We start from the raw sequence: 20,203 nt of genomic DNA on the forward strand, positions 1-20,203 counted from the left end.
CAAATCACGTCTCCAGCTTTTTGAGGTTAATCTGAATGATTTTTATCCAGCATATGGACTCCTCCCTGCAGTTTGGTGTCAACCCCAAACTTGCTGATGGTGTGTTCCTCTCCATATAATTACAAATCATCAAACCACCCTATTGCCATCATGTCTGGCAGAGCCAAAGTGTTGCTTTCCCAGGTGTGGAAAAGAAAAGGCCTGTTCTGAAGGCACAACAAGAGGGACTCAGGGAGGAGCTGAGTGACTATGAGGAGTGCAGATCTGAATTTAAATAGAAAAATGGCAACATTTGATATAAAAGTAGGCAATGACAGCTGCTCTGGTCAGCAATTACTGCAGATTGAATGTGGACAGAAGCAGTCAGTGCACACAAAAATGCCCTTCTGATCTGGCAGTGTTCCATCCATCCCACCTCACCTGGAAATGCCAAAACAAATGTGTCTTTTAATGTTAGTGCACACAGTAATCTTTGATTCTTTATCCAATATCCAAATAAAAATTACAGAAATATCCTTGTCTCCTTCTTTGGCTTTTACACTCTAGGACCTACATAAAGAAGCCACAGCATGAACAGGTACTTGGCCCAAGACTTCTTAAACCCCCATGGAAAAATCGATGGGCAAGATTCCATCTTGGTTACCACAATGTCAGTCTGCAGACATTGCTAAATAATAATAATAATAAACTCAGTAGCCAGCTGAGTTTATTTGCATTGCTGGAGATTAGGATCAAATGTTACTACAACTGGATGTGTCAATCATTAGCAGAGAGAGTTGTACCCGGTGCTCCCATTGACTGCAAATTTCACATTTAAGGTGTAATACATCCAAAAATCGTTTCAGAGAATTCCATCTCCCAGTACAAGAAATATGAGGAAATTAAAATTGAACACAAGCACCCAACCTCCTTTTTGGATGAATTTGCACTTGAAAAAATACGCTGTTCTATATGGTCACTACCTGAATGTTGTAATACCGGTGACGTTGAATCACCTTGTCCTATCAGGAAACAGGAGAGCTATAAATCACCCTCCAGTGAAGAATTCCAGACAATTCCATAACTACCTGAAGAAGGACGGAAGAAACTCCTGATCTTCCTGGAAACAGAAGGTAGGATTTGCCTTGATTTGTTGGCTTAAAGTATTATGATTTTTCCCATGTGTTAAAATACCACCTACCATCAGAAGACTTCTTGAAAAATTTAGGACAGTCACAGAAGAGGATTTTATTTGGTGAAAAATAAGGAGTATTTAGGCAATAGTGTAACACAAGCTAAAACAAAAAGGTAGAGAAAATGGATGAATAATCAGATATACAAGAAAAGCCACCTGTATGAAGAAAGCAGCATCTTAGTAAATTATATGTACATAGAGAAAAGGACAGAGAGACAGTAAAACACATTGAATGGGATATTTATTCAGCTCAGTAAGTTCTATTGGTTCATGTTTCTTTCACCACCATTTTCAGAGTGGAGAAATTACCACCTTGTTTAATTTACTCCTCTTCTGCAAAGTGGCTGCTGAGTACGACTTTGTGCAATAATGCTCTACAAGTACAATGACAGAGACATTATTCTATTTCAGGTCTTTTTCAAGGATAAAAAATAATGAGGATTTTTTTGGTAATGGTTATTCAATTAAATGAATAATTTAAGATACACCTTTTTTATTTTTTTTTTAAGAAGGAGAGATGGGAAAAACATATTCACATGAGTTTGCCAAACTCATACAAACTAGGGATGCTAAAGCACCATCTTTCAGTGGCAGATCCCGGTATACAGATGGATTTGCAGGAAAGTCAGTAAGACTTGGCACATGTCCTGATTTATGTTTGATTGAGGGGGAAGAAGGGAGGGGGAGAGAGAGACTGATTTTAGGACCGGTGCCTAGAAATTAATGCAGAGCAATTAAATTTACATCTCATAAACTGTAAGCATTTGGTTGAAATCAGTGGGATTGCCAAAAGTATGTTAATATCTTGGAGCGGGAAACCCACTGGGTCTTAAAAAGCATTCCAATGGCATTTTGAAACTTGTATCATGTATTAAATTACCAATTATATTTAATTGTAAGTTAATTCATAGAAAATATTACTGTGAATGAATACTTTGCCCATGTCTCTAAGTTAGCTTTTTCAGCTTGGTTTGCAAAATAGAAAGCTTCACAATTTCAATGAAGAGTTATTTTTCCTTTAAAATCTGTTTTACGTGCAAAAGGGGTTGTTTTCTATTTGCATCTCATCATATTTTGCACTCAAAAGACATATTTTTGCTTGTAACTTGAGTACAGCTAAAAATAACCCCCACTTCTATTTACTTTCCAGTTAGAAATTAAGTGAAAATCATATTTTTTTCATGATATTGGGAGTATAACCTTTTGTTGCTAAACACCTAGGTCAGATAAAGTGCAAAGTTTTGGAATGGCTCTGAGAAATAAGCATTAGAAAAATTAATAAGAAAGAAATCCTGTGCTTCTAAAGCACTTCAAAGAGGCACAGGTAACGTCAAAATTAAAGCAAGGGACATAAAGCAATACTAAGAACAGGAGATCAGCGGCTTATTCTGTTAAGTGTCCATGTTTTCCCCTAGATCAACTAGGTCTTCCCTCAACTACAAGTGCTTGGAATAAGCCACTCTATTTTGAAGGTTGTGAGAGTTTAACTGGACAGATGTGACCAGTCTTTCCAGTTTTTTGGCCTCTGAGCTGCAGCTGCCCATAGTAATAGTCCATGGGCTTTGTTGTTTAGCAGAGCATCCCTGCCTAAGGCTGGGCATTGTGGGTCACCCCCAGTGCAAGGTAAGAAAGCTGGTGAGGAGCAGAGGCCTTGCTGTCCCACCTGGAAAAGGTAGTTTTGCCTAATCATGTGTTCTCCACAAGTACCAGTGCTCTCCAGAGCACCTTGTGTTTTATATAAACTGGTTGCCCCGAGGTAAAGGGGCTTTGCTGAATATGAAAGGATCAGCAAACCCTACTGGCCTCTCCCCAAGAATAATTTAAAACTAAAAGCAGCCCCTCAAACCCAAGCAAGTTAAGTTAATAATATAGCTCTGTGGTAACATGCCCATAAATTCCCTTGGAGAGGGAGGCTGGGAAAATTGCCAGAACAAGTAAATTCCACTCTAGTCACCTGCTGGTCTGCCTGAGGTAGCTGAGCAGAAACAAGCTGAATGTAACTCGTGTGACTGACTGCAGATACCTGAACTTTGCAGTGACCTCCTGCGTCACTGGGGTGGTGCTTTGAGCCTCCCAGGCAAGTGGAGTCTTGGAGTCCAGAGCCTGGTGGATGCTTCTTCAATTAGAATCAGATATTTGTAGAATAACCTGAGTTGGAAGAGACCCACAAGGATCATCAAAGTCCTACTCCTGGCCCTGCATAGGAAACACCAAGAATTACAATGTTACAGAAGGCTCTAATTTCTGTTGTCATTCCTCATTATCTGCAATATAAACAAGAGTTGTCTTAAAACAGATAAAAACAAAAAAAGCTTCCTGAAAGAAGGTGTTTCCCGGTTCTGCCCCAGCTCACATGCAAGATTTCACTGCGCTGGTGATCAAGTTTTGAACAGGTTTTGAATCCTGACTCCTACACCCGAGTGCACAGGTCACATGGCAGTGTCTAATTCCCCTTTCAACTGAAGCACTCCAGTCAGAGCAAGCAATGGGGAGCAGGGGAATTTTCAGACTAACCTAGACACAGAAGCAAGCTAAGAGCAGCATCCCATCCCATTCCACAGTTTGGTGATGAGCAGTAGGATTCCTGCAGAAAGGGCAGCAAAAATAACTGTGGATATTTGTGGAGATATTCATCCAGGATTACAGCAGGAAGAATAAGACATAAAAAGGAGTTGATCCATAGAAATTTGGAAATGAAGAGGAGAAATTAATTTTATTATTTTAGTTCTAATAATGGAGAAGGAAGGAAGGAAGGAAGGAAGGAAGGAAGGAAGGAAGGAAGGAAGGAAGGAAGGAAGGAAGGAAGGAAAAGAAAGAAAGAAGGAAAGAAAGAAAGAAGGAAAGAAAGAAAGAAGGAAAGAGAAAGAAAGAAAGAAAGAAAGAAAGAAAGAAAGAAAGAAAGAAAGAAAGAAAGAAAGAAAGAAAGAAAGAAAGAAAGAAAGAAAGAAAGAAAGAAAGAAAGAAAGAAAGAAAGAAAGAAAGAAAGAAAGAAAGAAAGAAAGAAAGAAAGAAAGAAAGAAAGAAAAAGAAAGGAAGAAAGAAAGAAAGAAAGAAAGAAAGAAAGAAAGAAAGAAAGAAAGAAAGAAAGAAAGAAAGAAAGAAAGAAAGAAAGAAAGAAAGAAAGAAAGAAAGAAAGAAAGAAAGAAAGAAAGAAAGAAAGAAAGAAAGAAAGAAAGAAAGAAAGAAAGAAAGAAAGAAAGAAAGAAAGAAAGAAAGAAAAGAAACTTGAGCAAAAGCCAGCAAACACACAGGACAAAGATGTATAATGTATCCAGAGAAATGAAAGCTCTGTAAAAAATAAATTAATTCCTCATTCTCACCTTTTCAGAGATGATTCTAACAGTGGTGTTCCTGTGTGTCACAGCTGTGCTACCTCCATCCACTGGACAGGTAGGGAAGTTTTTGTGGGTTTTTGGGTTTGGTTTTTTTTTTTCTTATTAGGAAAATTTGGGTGAGCCCTGATGCACTTGTAGACTGACTGAATATGGCTTTTCCTATGCACACCAAACATATGCGGAAAGAGTCTGATGAGATATTTAGGATCTGGAAAGCATTTATCCTCGAAGTCTGCTTCACTTCAAAGCAGTCACCTGGTTCTACATTTGCACAAAAAACCATCTAAAGATTCAGCATTACTTTGTGAGTTGGGTCAGAGATAACAGTATTTTCCAGAAGTTTCTGTGCACAGATCCAGTAGGCTGGACCTCCCAAAGATCCAGCACTCTTCCCATTAATTCCACATACGTTTACCGATTTCATTTACCTACCTCTTTTCCTTTTTCATCCTACAGGTCCTGAGCTCTGTGCCTCTCTCTTTGCTCACAGTCCTAGCGCTCAGCAGTATCCCTGGTTTCCCTCAAACAGCTAAATTAACATCCTGAATGCACACACACAGTCATTCCTCCCAACCCATACTTAGTCTGAAATTTGTAGTTTGCTACTTCTGCTTCAGAAACACTGAATGTGACTGATGGCTTGATGGCATTTCCCCCTAATTCTTCTATTTCTGCTCTCCATGCTGCAGTCTAGATTGGTTGAGAATGGATGTAAAGAGGAGGCTGAGTTCTTCCCATGGCTATTTTTTAATTAGAGAACACATGAAAAGCATGAGAAATGTTATCAGTTATTACAGAAATGGAAGAAAATCTATGGCATGAAAGGTATTGACATTTTCTGTTCAGTAGGATGTCCTGATGAAGTACCACAAGAGTCCTGTGATGATCCTGTCATTAAACAACAGATTTCTTCAATAGAAAAACATTGATAGGGATGTTTAAAATCAGGCAGAAGAGAAACACATCATAAACACAATTCATGCATTCAGATGATTTCCAGATCCTTTTTCTGCAAAATCTCATTAGGAAATTATAATATTAGTAAATAAGTCTGATTGTGTTGCCTAAATGTAGGAATCTACAGGCACATGAGGCATTCCAGAATATCTCAGTCCTCCACAGAGGGTTGGAAGATAAAATACAGGAATCAGCATTGTTGCTATTGCTAAGCTCTACACTATGGAATCACTGAAATGCTGCTCCACATGGAAGCACCCCTAGAGACAGGAGACAAAGCAGAGTCCTTCCTCCCTCACAAGGTTGATATTAACATTTTGATACTTTAGAGTTTTAATATTTCCTACACAAGATGCAGGATGTAGTTACATTCAAATAAAACAGGAATACATTTTCTTTCGATTTAGGAACCTGAAGCTCTTGGTGCTCTGTCAAGCAGCAGAGCAGAGCAGCAGAAGCTGATTGTTGACAGACATAATGCCCTCAGGAAAGGAGTAAAACCAACTGCCAGCAACATGATGAAGATGGTAAGTTGTGTGCTCTAAATCTATTTTTAATGAGTAGTAGACTCCATAAGAGATACAGGACTGTATGCAGGGTCACATTATTTTGTTTAGCCACAAATTCCATATCCACACCTTTCCTAAGGAATGTGCACAGCCAGCACCAAGAGAAACATAAGGCTGGGCAGGAGGAGGAAAAATTCTGGAAAATTTTGTGGTGTATGAACAATATCTCTTTCTTTTGAAGGAAAATTAAAAAGAAAATATACATAGCATTATTAATTTCTTTCAGATACATCTTCATCAGACTTCACAGTTTCTATTTCCTGGGTGCACAGTAACTGTCGGGGTCCCTTCCCCCCTGCCATGTAGCCCTGGGAGAGGGGCCCTGGTGGGGAGGCACCGGGTTTCCCTGCCCCTGGTCAGCCTCGTTCCCCATCGGTTGGTTTGTGTTCCCCTGCACGGGCAGAAGGACCCTTGGTCCCATGATTGAGCAGTTCCTCGGCAGAGCCCCGGGCATGCGGCTGGAGAAATAAACATCTCTCTGAAACATCTATCAAGAATCGGTCCATATATATTTCTTTTCCACGGCCTCCTTGTTTGATATGCGTGTTGCAGTATCCGCACTGTAACAAATGGTAGAGAATTGCGAGCAGAACAATCCCCAATCCCTAAGTGACTGATGTGTGAGTAAACCCTAGAAACTTTGGATTCCTCTTCTTGGTTTTGCTTTGCTATTCCGTATCTAAACTATGGAGGAACTGTGGAAAGACTCTTGGCTCTCAGAGCCGCATATGGACATTTATCTTAAACTTGAAAAGATTCTTGAACAACGATTTGTAAATTTTAGCTTAATTCAAGCTCAAAAGGAACTGAAACACTTCCTGGCATGGTTGTTTAAGAACTTTTTCTATGTTTCTTGGGATTTAATTCTTACCAAAGACTTTTGGAATACCGTTTGGACACAGTTAATATTTGAGTCAAAATATATGCTGATGGAAGAACATTTTGGTGAATATTATTTAATTACCGAGACTGTTGAGCAATGTCAGCTGTGTCTTGGCGAAGGGAAGTGTGCCTCAGAGTCTGTGCCATCCAGGCCACGTGGACCGAGCGCTCTCCGAGCAGCAGTGAGGCAGAGCGACGCGAGCTGCAGTGTCGGCAGCAGAATGAGGCGCGGCGGGAGCCGCGCGACCCAGTGGTGCCCACCCAGCCCCTCGCAGCGCGTGGTGGAGCGAGCCCCGTGGATGCCTGACCGAGAGAAGCGGCAGCGCAGCTGAGAGCAGAAGTGGCGGAGCACAGAGAGCTGAGCGGCGCAGCCCAGCCTGGCCTGCGCGGCCCCGAATGCAATCCTGGGAAGAGCGTGCAGGCAAGAGCAGCCCCAACAATTCCAACACGGGAGCAACCGAAAGCTAAAGAGAAACCAAAAACGCAGAGAGACAAAACAGCAGCCACTTGGAAAAAGGAAACGATCACTGCAGCTAAGGTTTTAGGAATAGTAAAATGGTATAATGTTAAACAAAATTATGGTTTTATAATGAGATGTGACAACCAGCAAGACATATTCATCCATAGAACTGCCGTTAAAAGAAATAACCTTAAAAATTACCTGCAAAGTGCAGGAGATGGGGAAGTTGTACAATTTGATATAGTGCAAGGAAAGAAGGGTTTACAAGCAGTGAACGTTACTGGGCCTGGAGGTATTCCAGTCAAAGGCAGCCGTTATGCACAAAATTATAAACAATATCCATCCCAGCAATTTCCCTACCCACAGCCTACTTTCCCTTTTACCCTATACCTAATATGAACCCTTTCCTAAGTTTACCCCATCCCCAGTTTATTCCTAATCCATTTTTCACCCCATGGCTTCCCTATACAATTCCCTTTCCCTACAACTCCTCTCTGATGCCGAGGGAGGGATGAAAAGGGGGAGGGAAGAAATTAAACCCTCTCCTGCCTCAGTTTCCCCACAAAGCATGCTCAGAGAGTCCTGTCTCCCTTCTGCCAGCCTTAAGATGTTCCACAGAATCTGTTTGGACATTTAAAGACTCAGGAGGGTGGCTTGTTTTGTTTTAAAACTGTCCTCGTTGTTTTCAATGTTAAGTTTTAAATTTCTTCTTGTTAAAAATAAACGGGTGAGATGTCGGGGTCCCTTCCCCCCTGTCATGTGGTCCTGAGAGAGGGGCCCTGGGGGACAGACACGGGGTTTCCCTGCCCCTGCTCAGCCTCGTTCCCCATTGGTTGTTTTGCGTCCCCCTGCGCGGGCAGGGACGCTCGGGTCCCGTGACTGTAAGAGTTCCTCAGCAGAGCTCCAGCCATGCAGCTGGAGAAATAAACATCTCAGAAACATCTATCAAGAATTGGTCCATATATATTTCTTTTCCACGGCCCTCCTTGTTTGATACATCGTGTTACAGCATCCTCACTGTAACAAGTAACTTTGCTCCTACCTACCTCTCCCGTCAAAAAATGGGATGACAAGGATTTTGCATTTGACTTTTATCTTATTTTAAATGTAATTTCTAAATGTTGCTCCTTTATGAGAGGTTATTCATAGGTATGTCACAAATATTTTCTTTATTCGTTAAGGAATGGTGTCCTCCAGCTGCAGAGAATGCCCAAAACTGGGCCAATCAATGTACTTTAAGGCACAGTCCTCCTAATCTGAGGAGAACCAGTAAGTGAAGCATGAGTCGAACTGAACAACATCATACATGTTATTGATGTGACCAGTTTGGGGTTTGCTTGTTGGGGGGGAATGAAACGCAATTTATATTCCATTTTGATTTTTTTGGTCATGGGACAAAGGGAAATTTCTAGGTAGAAATCTGCCCAGTGAGTGAGGAAAGCTCAATTCCATTTCCCATCAAAAATTTCATCAGTTTTACATAGGTATATTCCATTTTCTACAGTAGATGAAAAAAAAAAAAAATCATGGTAATAAAGCATATTCTCCTAAAATATCCACCAGAATGAAGAGAATCTAGACCCACTTAAGGGCAGAGATCAGTTTGCACGTGCTGGTTCAAAATACCTGGGAAGAAAGGGGCAAATGGAGAAGGTCTAGAACTGGCTGGTGGTGCTAAGCATAGTTTCTCAGAGCAGACTTTTAAATCCCCTGGCAAATTGCAATCTAGAACTGTCTTTGAAGTTCAGATTAACACTTCAGTCAGTCACTGGATATTGAAGTTACAGCTGTACCATGTTAACAGCCCAGTGTGCTGCTCACTGACTCCTAACCACACCATATCTAAGATGTGGACAGTCCTGTACATATTTTTTCCTAAAATCCAAATCCTCTGTTTTTTTGCCCAGATGAATCCCATTTAAGGACCAATGCAGTGGGGTTGGACCTGAATACAAACACTAGGTGAAGGCAGTGTAGACACTTTCTTGTATACCAGGAGTAAAAGTTGGATTATTGGGATTTTCCCAAGATTACTGGGCTGTGACCTGACTAATGACTAGGTTGGCAACTTCTAAATAGCAAAATTACAGTCACGAACCTGTGGTGCACCTGTGCAGATGTTCCTACAGTCATGCAGAAAATCTGCCAACAACCGACCACCAGCCAAACAGGCCATGCTGCAAACTGGTCAAGTGACAGCTTCAGTATTTACAAAGGGTGAGGTCATTTAACTGGAAAAAACAACACCCTGCTGCCCCATTTAGGCTGAGAATTTCTATGGAAATGATCCCAACATTTGCTGGTTTGTTTTGGGTTTTTGGTTTTTTTTTTCTCATGTGTGTATTCTTTATGCATTTCTCAGCACCATTCTCTTTACAGATGTACTATGTGGTGAAAATCTCTTCATGTCCTCTGCCCCATTGTCATGGTCATATGTTCTTCAGTCCTGGTACAATGAGGAGAAAAATTTCAAATATGGAACTGGAGCAAAAACAAAAGGTGCTGTGGTTGGCCATTACACTCAGGTAGATGTATTTTTTAATATATATTTATATTTCAGGCTGAACAAATAAATGTTATTGTTTGTTGAGCAAGTTTTACCCTCTCATCTTTAAAGGAAAAAAATACAATGGAGACATGAGAGTTATTCTGACAAAACAAGATGAAAACTTTCGAAGTAACAGAATTAGAATGAAAAGAATAGGCAAAGTAACAAAATTAAAATGAAAATAATAGGCTAAGTGTCTTTAGGAGTAAAGATACTGGTATTTTAAGACTTCAGGAAGAAACAACTTACTCCTTTAACATCTGAAAATTGCCCAGACACTGGAAAAACAGGTTTATTAAAATATCTGCAAGGAAATATAAATAGGTTTGTTGCAGTCTACAAAGTCCTTTTGACTCAGAGAAGTTGGACAATGGCTTAACTTCTATGGTACCTGCACAAAACACAGGATACAAAATTTTACATCATTCCTACATCAACAGTTTCCATTGAATGAAGACATAAATATAAAATCAAATGGTTTTTATACATGTGTTTTAAATTATTATTGTTATACCCCCAATATCCTTCAGTTGAATGGGGGTGAAAGCAGGTTTTCAGTAAAATGGGGCTTATATTTTACTATAAAGGGTAAATAAAGTGATGACATCATTGCAAACACTTCTGTGATGCGTATTGTGATTAAATGATTTTCAAATGTGTATTTTTCATACTCCCATGATTTTTATTCTTATACCTACAGATGGTTTGGCACAATTCTTATAAAATTGGATGTGGTTTAGCCTTCTGCAGCAACACTACGTACAGCTACTTTTACGTCTGCCAGTACTGCCCCGCGTATGTATTGATTCTGATTTTGGTACTTATTACATTTTCAAAATTAGTCAGGAGTTGGTGAAATTTGTAACAGGGCACATCACTAATAGCCGAGGAACAGGTCTGAAGACCATATTAGGAATATGAAAAGACAGAAACATACTCATCAAAAGAGTTGTCAAACAAGCAAAAGCATAAAATACATAAAAACGACACTGATTTTCAGATTAAATGTCCCTTGTCTAAAAATCCTAATTTTCATAATAGTCAATTAGAAATAAATATTTTCCACATTCTACTTAAAATCTTGGTTCAGAAAGGCAGATCAATATGTACATTACAGTAATGACTATAATTAATACCAAAAAACTTTAAAGGGAATATTAAAGTGATGATTTCAAATACTGCCTACATAGTTTTCCACATTCATGATATCTGGTTGTGGGTTGACCTTGACTGACCACCAGTAGCTCACCCTGTCTCCCTGACTCTTCTCCTCAACAGGACAGGAGAATTAAAAAATATAAGAAAAAGTTCATAGGTCAAGATAAGGGCAGGGGAGTTCACTCACCAGTTACTCTCATGATAAAAGAGACTCGGCTTGGGAAAATTAATTTATTGCTGGTCAAATCAGACTAGGATAATAAGAAGTAAAACCAAATCTAAAGCACCTTCTATGAGTCCCCACCTTCTGCCCAAGCTCAACTTGATTCCTGATTTTCTTTACCTCCTTCCCCTTGTTAGCTCAATAGCATGGGACTGGGGGCTCTGGTCAGTTCATCATACACCATCTTTGCCTCTCCTCCCTCCTCACACTCTTCCCCATATCCAGTGTGCTGTCTCTCCCACTGGATGGAGACAGTCCTCCATGAACTTCAATCTGGCTCCTTCCCACAGGTTGCAGTTCTTCCTAAACTGCTCCAGCATGGATCCCTTTTATGCAATGCAATCCTTCAGAAATGGATTGCTGCAGCGTGTGCCCCCTGCAGGGTCACAGGTCCTGTCAGGAGCCTGATCCAGCGAGGGCTTCCCACGGGATCACAGCCTCCTTCAGGCATTGTCCTGCTCTAGTGTGGGGTGCTCCACAGGTTGCAGGTGGATCTTTGCATCCCCATGGATGTCCGTGGACTGCAGGGCCACAGCTGCCTCTCCATGGGCTGCACCAGTGAATCTCAGCTCTGGTGCCAGAAGCATCAGCTGCCCCTCCTTCTGCACTGACCTGGGTGTCTGCAAAGTTATTTCTTTCACATATTCTCACTCCTTTCTTCTGGTTGCTGTTGCACAGCAGTATTTACCCTTCCTTGAGTGTGTTATCATAGAGCCACTATCACCATCACACAGGTCCGACCTGGAGCTGGTGAACGCTGGCCCTGCCTGGAATAGAGACAACCTCTGGCGTCTTCTCACAAAAGCCATCCCTGCAAATTCCCCCCTTCCTTCTGACCACTGCCAAAACATTTCCAAATAAGCCCAACAGATACGTAAAAATTCATTGACATATAACCAAAGACCAAGTGTAAATGTAACAATAAGTTACGTAAGTAACTGAGTGTAAATATAAATATCTTTATAATTAAGTTTTCCTCTCATATATGGTGGTGACTTCATAGCTTATGTTGGTAACATCGGTGTTTCAGGGGAAACCTAATAAGTTCAATGAAGACACCCTACAAGGAAGGAGAGCCCTGTGGGGATTGCCCTAATTCTTGTGAGGATGGATTATGCAGTAAGTTCTAAGCATTTTAATTGTAACCTGGGTAAAGTTGATGCTTAAAAAAAACCTGTACACAACAATTAATTTATTCAAATTGATTTTTTAAAAAATTATTTGCTGTAATACTAGGGCAAAAGCACTATCAGAGAATCACATTTCACCATGCTGGCTGCTTTACCTATGCGAGATAATATTTTTCCATGTCCAGGAGAGATAAATCTCATCCTTGAACCTAGAAAATTCCAGGGAAGGAGGAGACATCTTAACTTTTTTTTCCTTCTTCATCCTTTGAACAATGGTGGCAGATCAAATGGAAGTAGCAGCATACTGGATAAGAGCCAGTGGCAAACTTGAGTTTTTAGAATTCTAATAGGAAATAAAAACATATGGGCTGAGTCTCACAATGCAAGATTCAATTCCTATCTTCTGTTATGGAATTAACCAAATTCTCATCACAGGCTGTAGCATAAAGAAAGCAAGCTTTAAAACACCTTTATGGATAAGTGAGAAATCTTGAGCGAGCCACATATTTTGTGTGTGTGGTCAAAGGGTTTGGATACTGCTGAGGAGTAGATGGCAACAGAGAGAAAAACATTAGAGAGAAAATAATGTTGATGAAAAATTATTCTGAAAGGACATCCTGTAGGTTTTCACTTCCCACTCATGATTTATTTTGTGTTTCAAATCGTTTTTAGCCAACCCTTGAAAGTTTGAAGATGCTTTTTTCCAACACTCCTGGCAAAGTGTTCAGGATGTACCAGAGCTTCGTCTACAGCCCTGCTCCTGCCAATGCAAAACTGAACTAAAATAATAGGCTCAACTTTTGCCTTCCTGGACATCCATCTCCTTAATGAATTCTTCCACAAACACTGATTCCATCCTGCCTCTCCCACATATGAGAAGGACTGACTTCAGTCCAGTGACTCACACAAGAAAAATCTGTAGCATGATGTATATATTCTATTTATGTAATGGTCCAGAACATGGTAGAGACGTTAATTTAAATTTGTTGTTTGGTTGGCAGATATATTTAATTATTAGTTTTTCTCATCTTTCTCGTCCCAAAATGTTATCTAATAAACATTTTTGAAGTTCTGTGGTTCCATATACTTATTATGTTCTTGGCATAGATGGATAGTGCTTGGTCATGTAACTACCTTTAACTTGATTGAAATTTTAAACTATTGTACTGTTAACGGGCCCAGAAGATAAACAGGATTGCTTGAAATATGTAATTCTTAGAAGAAATTAGGAGAGCAGAGCAGTTTCCTCTAGATCTATTCTGGTTTAGAATCTGTTGCTGACATATGTTCTACTGTAAAATGTGTTTTTTCACAGTCATGAAAAAACACAAAAAATACCCCCAAAAATAAACCCAATGTAGTTAAATTAAATTAACAATCCTGTTTATAGTGTAAGATTGCACTTAAATGCAGGTAACCAAACCTGCCTTGTAATGAAAAAGGACTGTCTGAGAAAAGGGCTTAATTAACGACAACAGATAGTCAAAAGGGGGAAGGTCCACGGGTTTGGAAACTTTGTTTTTAATAACAAGTAGAGATGTCTTCCAAAATGCTTTTTTTAATATCTTCTTTTGCTGTATCAGTCATTAAATTACTCATTTTTCACTGACCAATCAATTATAGTTTTCATTCTTATTACCATGAAATAAAATTCATTAACTTTGTAACTTTATTAGCACTAGATCTTGAAGGGAGCCTAAATATTTAGCAGCAGAAGCAGCTCATGTGAAAAGATCTCCTAGGCAAAAACAGAAGTCAGACAAGCAACCTTCCATCAGACTGCCTTTCAGAGAGAAATAACAATTAGCATAAATGACCTGCAATCCCCACTCTGTGACCTTTGGGAAGCAGGTGTTCTTCTGTGCAGTTAACAATGGGGCTAAATATTATTTCAGTCTCACCTTACAAAGGTTTCACATTCCAGTCCTCTCTTAGTAAGAAAGCTGCTGTCATTAAGATTTCAAGTCCTGGTGTCCTTGGCACAGAATAATTTCATCACACATGTCTGACTCATTCATTCCAGTGGCATTTCTTCTAGAGTGAAAGATGAGTATTAATTTAAAAGTTCAATTTCACAACTCAAAGTGCTTATGGTTTGGGTTGTTTTCTTTCCTCGTTCATCTCCACCACTGTTGCAGGGGTTAAGTCCACTTTACACCCCTCAAGTTGCCTTGAAAGTGGTATCTCCTTACAACACTGTGCTAGAAAGTTCTTCCTTTGTCTAGATTCTGCTGGTCACTGGCCCTCTCCCCCTCCCATCCCTTTTCCCATCGGCCCCTGTTATGTCACTCAACCTTGCCTCTGCCCCCGAGCCCTCAGACTATTGGCTTCTCATGCTCTGCCCACCTCTGGGAGTTTTCAGGATAAAACGGGCGCGGGCTTTTGGTTGTTGTTCTTTCTTGCCTCTGTTCCCTTCGGGGTGTTGCCATTAAATGCTTCGGAATTGCATGCAGAGAACCTCTCTCACCTCTTTGTCTCTGGTTCATGCATACATAGATTGTGTGTGAGCAGCTGTTCACGACCACCTGCGAAGGTGAGATTGTGTGCACACACAGGTGCTGGGAAAGCGCCGCCTAAGCCGTCCATGAGACCCAGTAGGGACAGACATCGATCCACCGAAGCCCTCACTTCTTTACACCACTTTTCCCCTCCATGGCACACTGCTGGAGAAAACTCTAAAAGTAAATTAGGCAATGCCAGGGTGTAGGTGTGAGTGCCGGAACATGATTTGCTACACTATGAAATAATTAGCACAGGTCCAAGTCGGAATGATTATGTTGCAATAGTTAATCCAGTGTTGTTATCAAGAAGGAAGTGAGCAGAACCATTACCCTCACTACTGGAAGAGTCCTTTACCATGAATAATGGGCCAAGAAATCATAGAATCATTAAGGTTGGAAAAGACCTCAAAGATCATCAGGTCCAAACATTTTACCTATCACTGCCAGGTTCACCACTAAACCATGTCCCTAAGAACTGGAGCTGTATATCTCTTGAACACTTCCAGGGATGGTGATTCCACCACTTCCCTGGGCAGCCTGTTCCAATGCTTGACAACCTCTTCTGTCAAGAAATTTTGCACCAATGTCCAATCTTGAAGCCATTTCCTCTTGTCCTATTGTTCATTACCTGGGAGAAGAGACCAACACCCACATGGCTAAAATCTCTTTATAGGGATTTGTAAAGAGTGAGAAGGTCCTCCCTGAGCCTCCCTTTCTCCAATCTGAGCCCTCCCCAGCTCCCTCAGACACTTCTCATCAGACTTGTACTCCAGACCCTACCCCAGATCCATTGCCCTTCTCTGGATATGCTCCAGACCCTCAATGTCTTTCTTGTTGTGATTTCTATTCCCTTCCACTGCAACCCGAACTGCAAGAACTTATTTCTCAGTCACTCATAAGAGGAAAAAAGTAGTGTAATGAGGTAAAAATCAATCATCACACATCTGACCCAGGGAATAAAGGTCAATAAACTTAATTGAGATCACCAGGAAGATACTGGAAAAAAGTTTTTACCTGTAATTTTGTAACTGGTAGAGTGTTAAATAGCGTGGATCCTTTATGAACTGATCTAGCCAAAACAAGCTCTCTTCAGTGAGTCACTCAGATGAGAGGATGTTGTGATGGCTTTAGTAACAAACTCAGGAGGTGTGGTTCAGATGAAAGTACTAAGACATGGCACATCCACACAGCTGAACACACACATCCATGATGCTCCTGTGCTGGGCACAGAGACAGAGACCTCTAGCACCTCAGGGTCCTGGTGGATGACAAGATGTCCATGAGCCAGGAGTGTGCCTTGTGGGCAAGGAGACCCGATGAGGCACATCTGGAGTGCTGTGTCCAGTTCTGGGCTACTCAGGACAAGAGAGACATGGAGCTCCTGAAGCACATCGAGCACACGGTGACAAAGATGATGGAGGGGCTGGAGCATCTCCCTGAGGAAAGGCTGAGGGAGCTGGGGCTGTTCAGCCTCGAGAGGAGACACAGCTGAGAGGGAGCCTCATCCCTGTCTGTTCCTGTCTGCAGGGAGGGCTCAGAGGAGGGCCCAGGCTCTGCTCCGTGGGGCCCAGCAATGGCACCAGAGGAACAGGCAGGGACTGATGCCCAGCAAGTTCCACCTGGACAGAACTTCTGTAAAAGAATTTCTGTAGGCAGAACTACTTTCCTGTGCAGTGACTGAGCACAGATTGTCCAGAGAGGGTGTGGAGTCTTCCTCACTGAAGATATTCCAGAACTGTCTGGAAACACAGTCCTGTGTCCTGTGCTCTACGACCACTGCTTTATGTGAGGCCCAGCTATTGATGTTTCTAGAGCATGAGAAATATTCAGTGACTGACTGTGATATCAAAGGCCATGTTGGAATCAGGCAGTGCTGGTAAAAGACTTAAAAGCCATTAAAATATACATTTCCCAATATATTGCAAGGCAGTTTGCCTTGTCCCTGATAGCTCCTGTGGTCACTGGGATCCCCACAGCAGAGCACAGATTCCTCCTTGCACCATCTGCTCCTGCTTCCTTCTACCTTTCAAGAGGAAACCCTTGACACTCTCCCTAGCTTTAGCAAGGATCCAGAGCAAACAAGGAGATGCCATGGGAGTGCCTGTGGAAAGGGATTATTTCTCATTCCCTCTTCTCACCTTCTCCTGATGGAGATCCTTGCAGAGAGCTGGCTGCTCTGGGACAGGGCCTGAATTATGTCTCATATGAAGGAGCCCCTGGTTCACTCTGGAAAAGTACACAATATAGGATAGGATAGGATAGGATAGGACAGAATAAATTCAGTTAAAAGGGACCTACCTTGTCCAACTGCCTGACCAAAGATTAGTTTGGAATAAGTTCCTCTCTAACTGCAGGAATTGTCTCACTTGTGCAATGGTTTAAGAGGAACATGGTGATACGGACAGTTCATCCAAGGCAGTGACCTGTCTCTTGCCATTGCAAAGAGAATGTCCCTTAATGGCAGTTGGAAAAATCTTGTGGCAGGCAGAACGGAGATTTTCTTTCTCCAGATTTGATGTCCGACAGTTGTGACATCCTTTCAATGCTGAAACAGAAACCTTAATGTCATTTTGAAAATGTATCATCATTAGTTATGAAGCTTGTGGATATTCCTATTCCTATTGCAGCCCTATGAGAGCTGTATGATGGGTGGATGGGTTTTATACCTCTCCCAAGTTGTAAACATGATTGACTTTTTTCAGGTTAAAGAAATGGTTTTGAAACCTGAAGAGGAAAAGCATATAGTACACTTCTAATGCTTGCCTAGAGCCTGGATCAGTTACAATGATGTTTCAATGGAGAGGATGGAAAAATTTTGAGAACCTCTCCCAAAACCATGGACCGCAATTCACTTAAGCTCTCCTGGCTGTACAAGGCAACAGAACTTTCCAAAATTAAAAAAAAAAAGATATTGTGTATGCTTTAAAGTAACATTTGTTCTCTGGGAAAGTGAGTTGAAAGGAGCAAAATGTGTGTTCTTCTGAATAAAATAAACAAATTTTAAGTAAATAACAATACATTCCAAAGATGTCAAGACCTATAGTAATTTCCTAATCATTTATGGTGGTGTTTTTATTATGTGCTACCTCCTATGTTGCATCTAGTTCCAGACTATCTACAGTCTGCATCAGCCAGGTTACTATTCTGCAAAAGCAAAGACATCATAAAAATACAGTGTACTTTAAAATGACCTTGAAAAAAATGGGACTCTTGCACTTGAAATATTAATCATCTGAGCATAAAGGTGTTACCTTTTCTACTTGTATGGAGATAATCCTTATTGATTTTCTCTGCAACAGTTAGCCACAGATAAGCTTTTTAGATAAGTGTTAAACAAAAAAGAAATGAACATTGTACTAATGTAAAAGAAATTATCATTGTAATATATTAAGAAAAACCCTCTTACTTTCTCAGACTAAAGTGTCAGGGACTGCCCATTTATTACTCTTACTGGGCCATTTTCAGATGTATTTCCTGACTTTATGTCAGTATCCATCTGCTCTGCTGCATCAGATTGCTAAACAGGTAAGAAAGACAAAATTTAAAGAAAACAGAAATAATCTACAGATGTTTGTATTTTATCATTTTATTATTTTGTAGCTGGAAATGAAAACATCAGGTCTATACTCAGGAGATGCATGTTGAGATCATAGAGGGGCCTTAGAACATCTATGCCTCAGCTGATACAAGAAATGCTCCAGAACCTGATGTTCTGGACCCTGAAATCCAGCTGTGGCTCGCGCGATCCTCTGTTTGGTACCCAGGCTGCCCACACAGTGACTTACATGAGAGGGAAGTGCCTCCAAATTAAATGTTAATTGCAACAAACGATTGAGCAAGAACTGATCTATTTCAATTTAATAAGAATCAAGGTTTTAATCCTCCCACTCTCTTTGTGCTGGGGTGTACACAAGGGTTAAAGATTTCCCTTGGCATGGAAGAGTGCTATCAGAGGCAGTTGGGACCACACATTTGGATTTAAGCAGCTGTATGTCTCCCTGAGCTGTCTGTAGAGATCCTTTAATCTCAGTCTCAGCCTGTCCACAAACCAGCACTCGCTGTAACATGTTAATAAAAACCCTCATACTTTCTCAGCTTAAAGTTTCAGGCACTGCCCATTTATTACTCTGCCTATAATATGCTTGTCCATGGTTTGCTGGGATTATCATTTAGTATCAAAAAATTGCTGTCAATTTTCCTGTAAGTTTTGCTGTTACTGCTGTTCTGGCCTCACCATGGAAGTGAAGTTACCTGAGGTGGCTTGCACAAGTCGGAAGAGGAAGATCATCCCCAGTACCACCACTACATTTCCTCCTTACTGAATTGATCTTACTTCCTAACCTGGCAGAAAATTATCCACAGCCTGGCTGGTACAGAGAGAGTCAGCCACAGAAAGGAATAACTCAGGACAACTCAGGATAAGAGGAAATGTTGTCAAGTTGTGCCAGGGTAGGTTTAGATTAGATATTGGGAAAAATTCCTTCACTGAAAGGGTGGTCAGGCATTGGAACAGACTGCCCAGGGAAATGGTGGAATAAAAAAATTATGACGATATGGTGCTTAGGGCCATGGTTTGGTGGTGAACATGGAGCTCCCAGGATCAGGTGCAGCCTCAGGATGAGGGACAGACCTTGAGTCTTTGGTTACACAGGACTCATAACATTATCACCAGTACTAAGAAGATGCTACATTTCCCTAATCCACCCCTTTTCTCCCTCCTCACCAAATCCACACCCGGTTGTGATAAGAAGCAATCGAGGCAGTTTTAGCTGTCTTTAAAAAAAGTGTCCTGGTGCCTGATTAACTCCTGCTGACATGAACCAGGGCACTAACCCAGCAGAAAAATATTCCTCTGGTTAGTTTTGTCTTAGAGGGGGTAACTCCTCTCCTCTAATCATAGCATCAAAGCTAAAAGCAGGACCTTAAGCAACTGGATGTTCTTGACTTGCCTGTACCCTGTAGCTGCTGGAATTAAACACCCATATTCACACAAAGACACAACAGTTCCTGAGGTATGGGGAGCAGCTAAACAAGATTGTGTTTCTGGTTTAAACATGCCTTAAGATCTGCAGTGGCAACACTCAAACAAAATAGAAAACAGGTCAAAACAAGCACTCATTAGATGAAACCTCTCTACAGAGCTACTGCGAAGATTTTAGTGCCAGGGAAATACATTGCAGAGTCTGTCATGTATTTATCTCCCAGCTTATCAGAGGATGGTGTCAAAAGAAATGATAAGTAAAAGATAAGCTAGTTCCAGACTGAC

The 20,203-nt window shown here is 41.0% G+C and overlaps 1 protein-coding gene across 3 annotated transcripts; it reads left to right on the plus strand.

The window, feature by feature from the left end:
* The first annotated feature begins 1,022 nt into the window (after positions 1-1,022).
* LOC116442055 (cysteine-rich venom protein kaouthin-2-like) lies at positions 1,023-17,844 on the plus strand. 3 transcript variants are annotated; one of them, XM_032104610.1, is made up of 8 exons: positions 1,024-1,112; positions 4,503-4,564; positions 5,874-5,993; positions 8,559-8,646; positions 9,757-9,902; positions 10,626-10,720; positions 12,337-12,425; positions 17,640-17,844. In XM_032104610.1, exons 2-8 carry the CDS (start codon positions 4,505-4,507, stop codon positions 17,642-17,644), a joined length of 603 nt encoding a protein of 200 aa, XP_031960501.1. In that variant the 5' UTR covers positions 1,024-1,112; positions 4,503-4,504; the 3' UTR covers positions 17,645-17,844. The 3 variants fall into 3 exon arrangements, with proteins under 3 accessions (XP_031960502.1, XP_031960501.1, XP_031960500.1); XM_032104609.1 differs by lacking the exon at positions 17,640-17,844 and adding an exon at positions 13,109-14,051 and having other exon boundaries at positions 1,025-1,112; XM_032104611.1 differs by lacking the exon at positions 12,337-12,425 and having other exon boundaries at positions 1,023-1,112.
* The last annotated feature ends 2,359 nt before the right edge of the window (positions 17,845-20,203 follow it).

The sequence above is a fragment of the Corvus moneduloides genome, chromosome 3 (assembly GCF_009650955.1).
Source record: "Corvus moneduloides isolate bCorMon1 chromosome 3, bCorMon1.pri, whole genome shotgun sequence".
In the NCBI taxonomy this organism is placed as follows: Eukaryota; Metazoa; Chordata; class Aves; order Passeriformes; family Corvidae; genus Corvus; species Corvus moneduloides.

Excerpts from the sequence above, each read along its gene's own strand:
- LOC116442055 (XM_032104609.1), top strand. The coding sequence starts at position 4,505 with ATGATTCTAACAGTGGTGTTCCTGTGTGTCACAGCTGTGCTACCTCCA. Across the intron at positions 5,994-8,558 it reads CCAGCAACATGATGAAGATG|GAATGGTGTCCTCCAGCTGC; the intron begins GTAAGTTGTGTG and ends TTATTCGTTAAG. Across the intron at positions 9,903-10,625 it reads TGGTTGGCCATTACACTCAG|ATGGTTTGGCACAATTCTTA; the intron begins GTAGATGTATTT and ends TTATACCTACAG.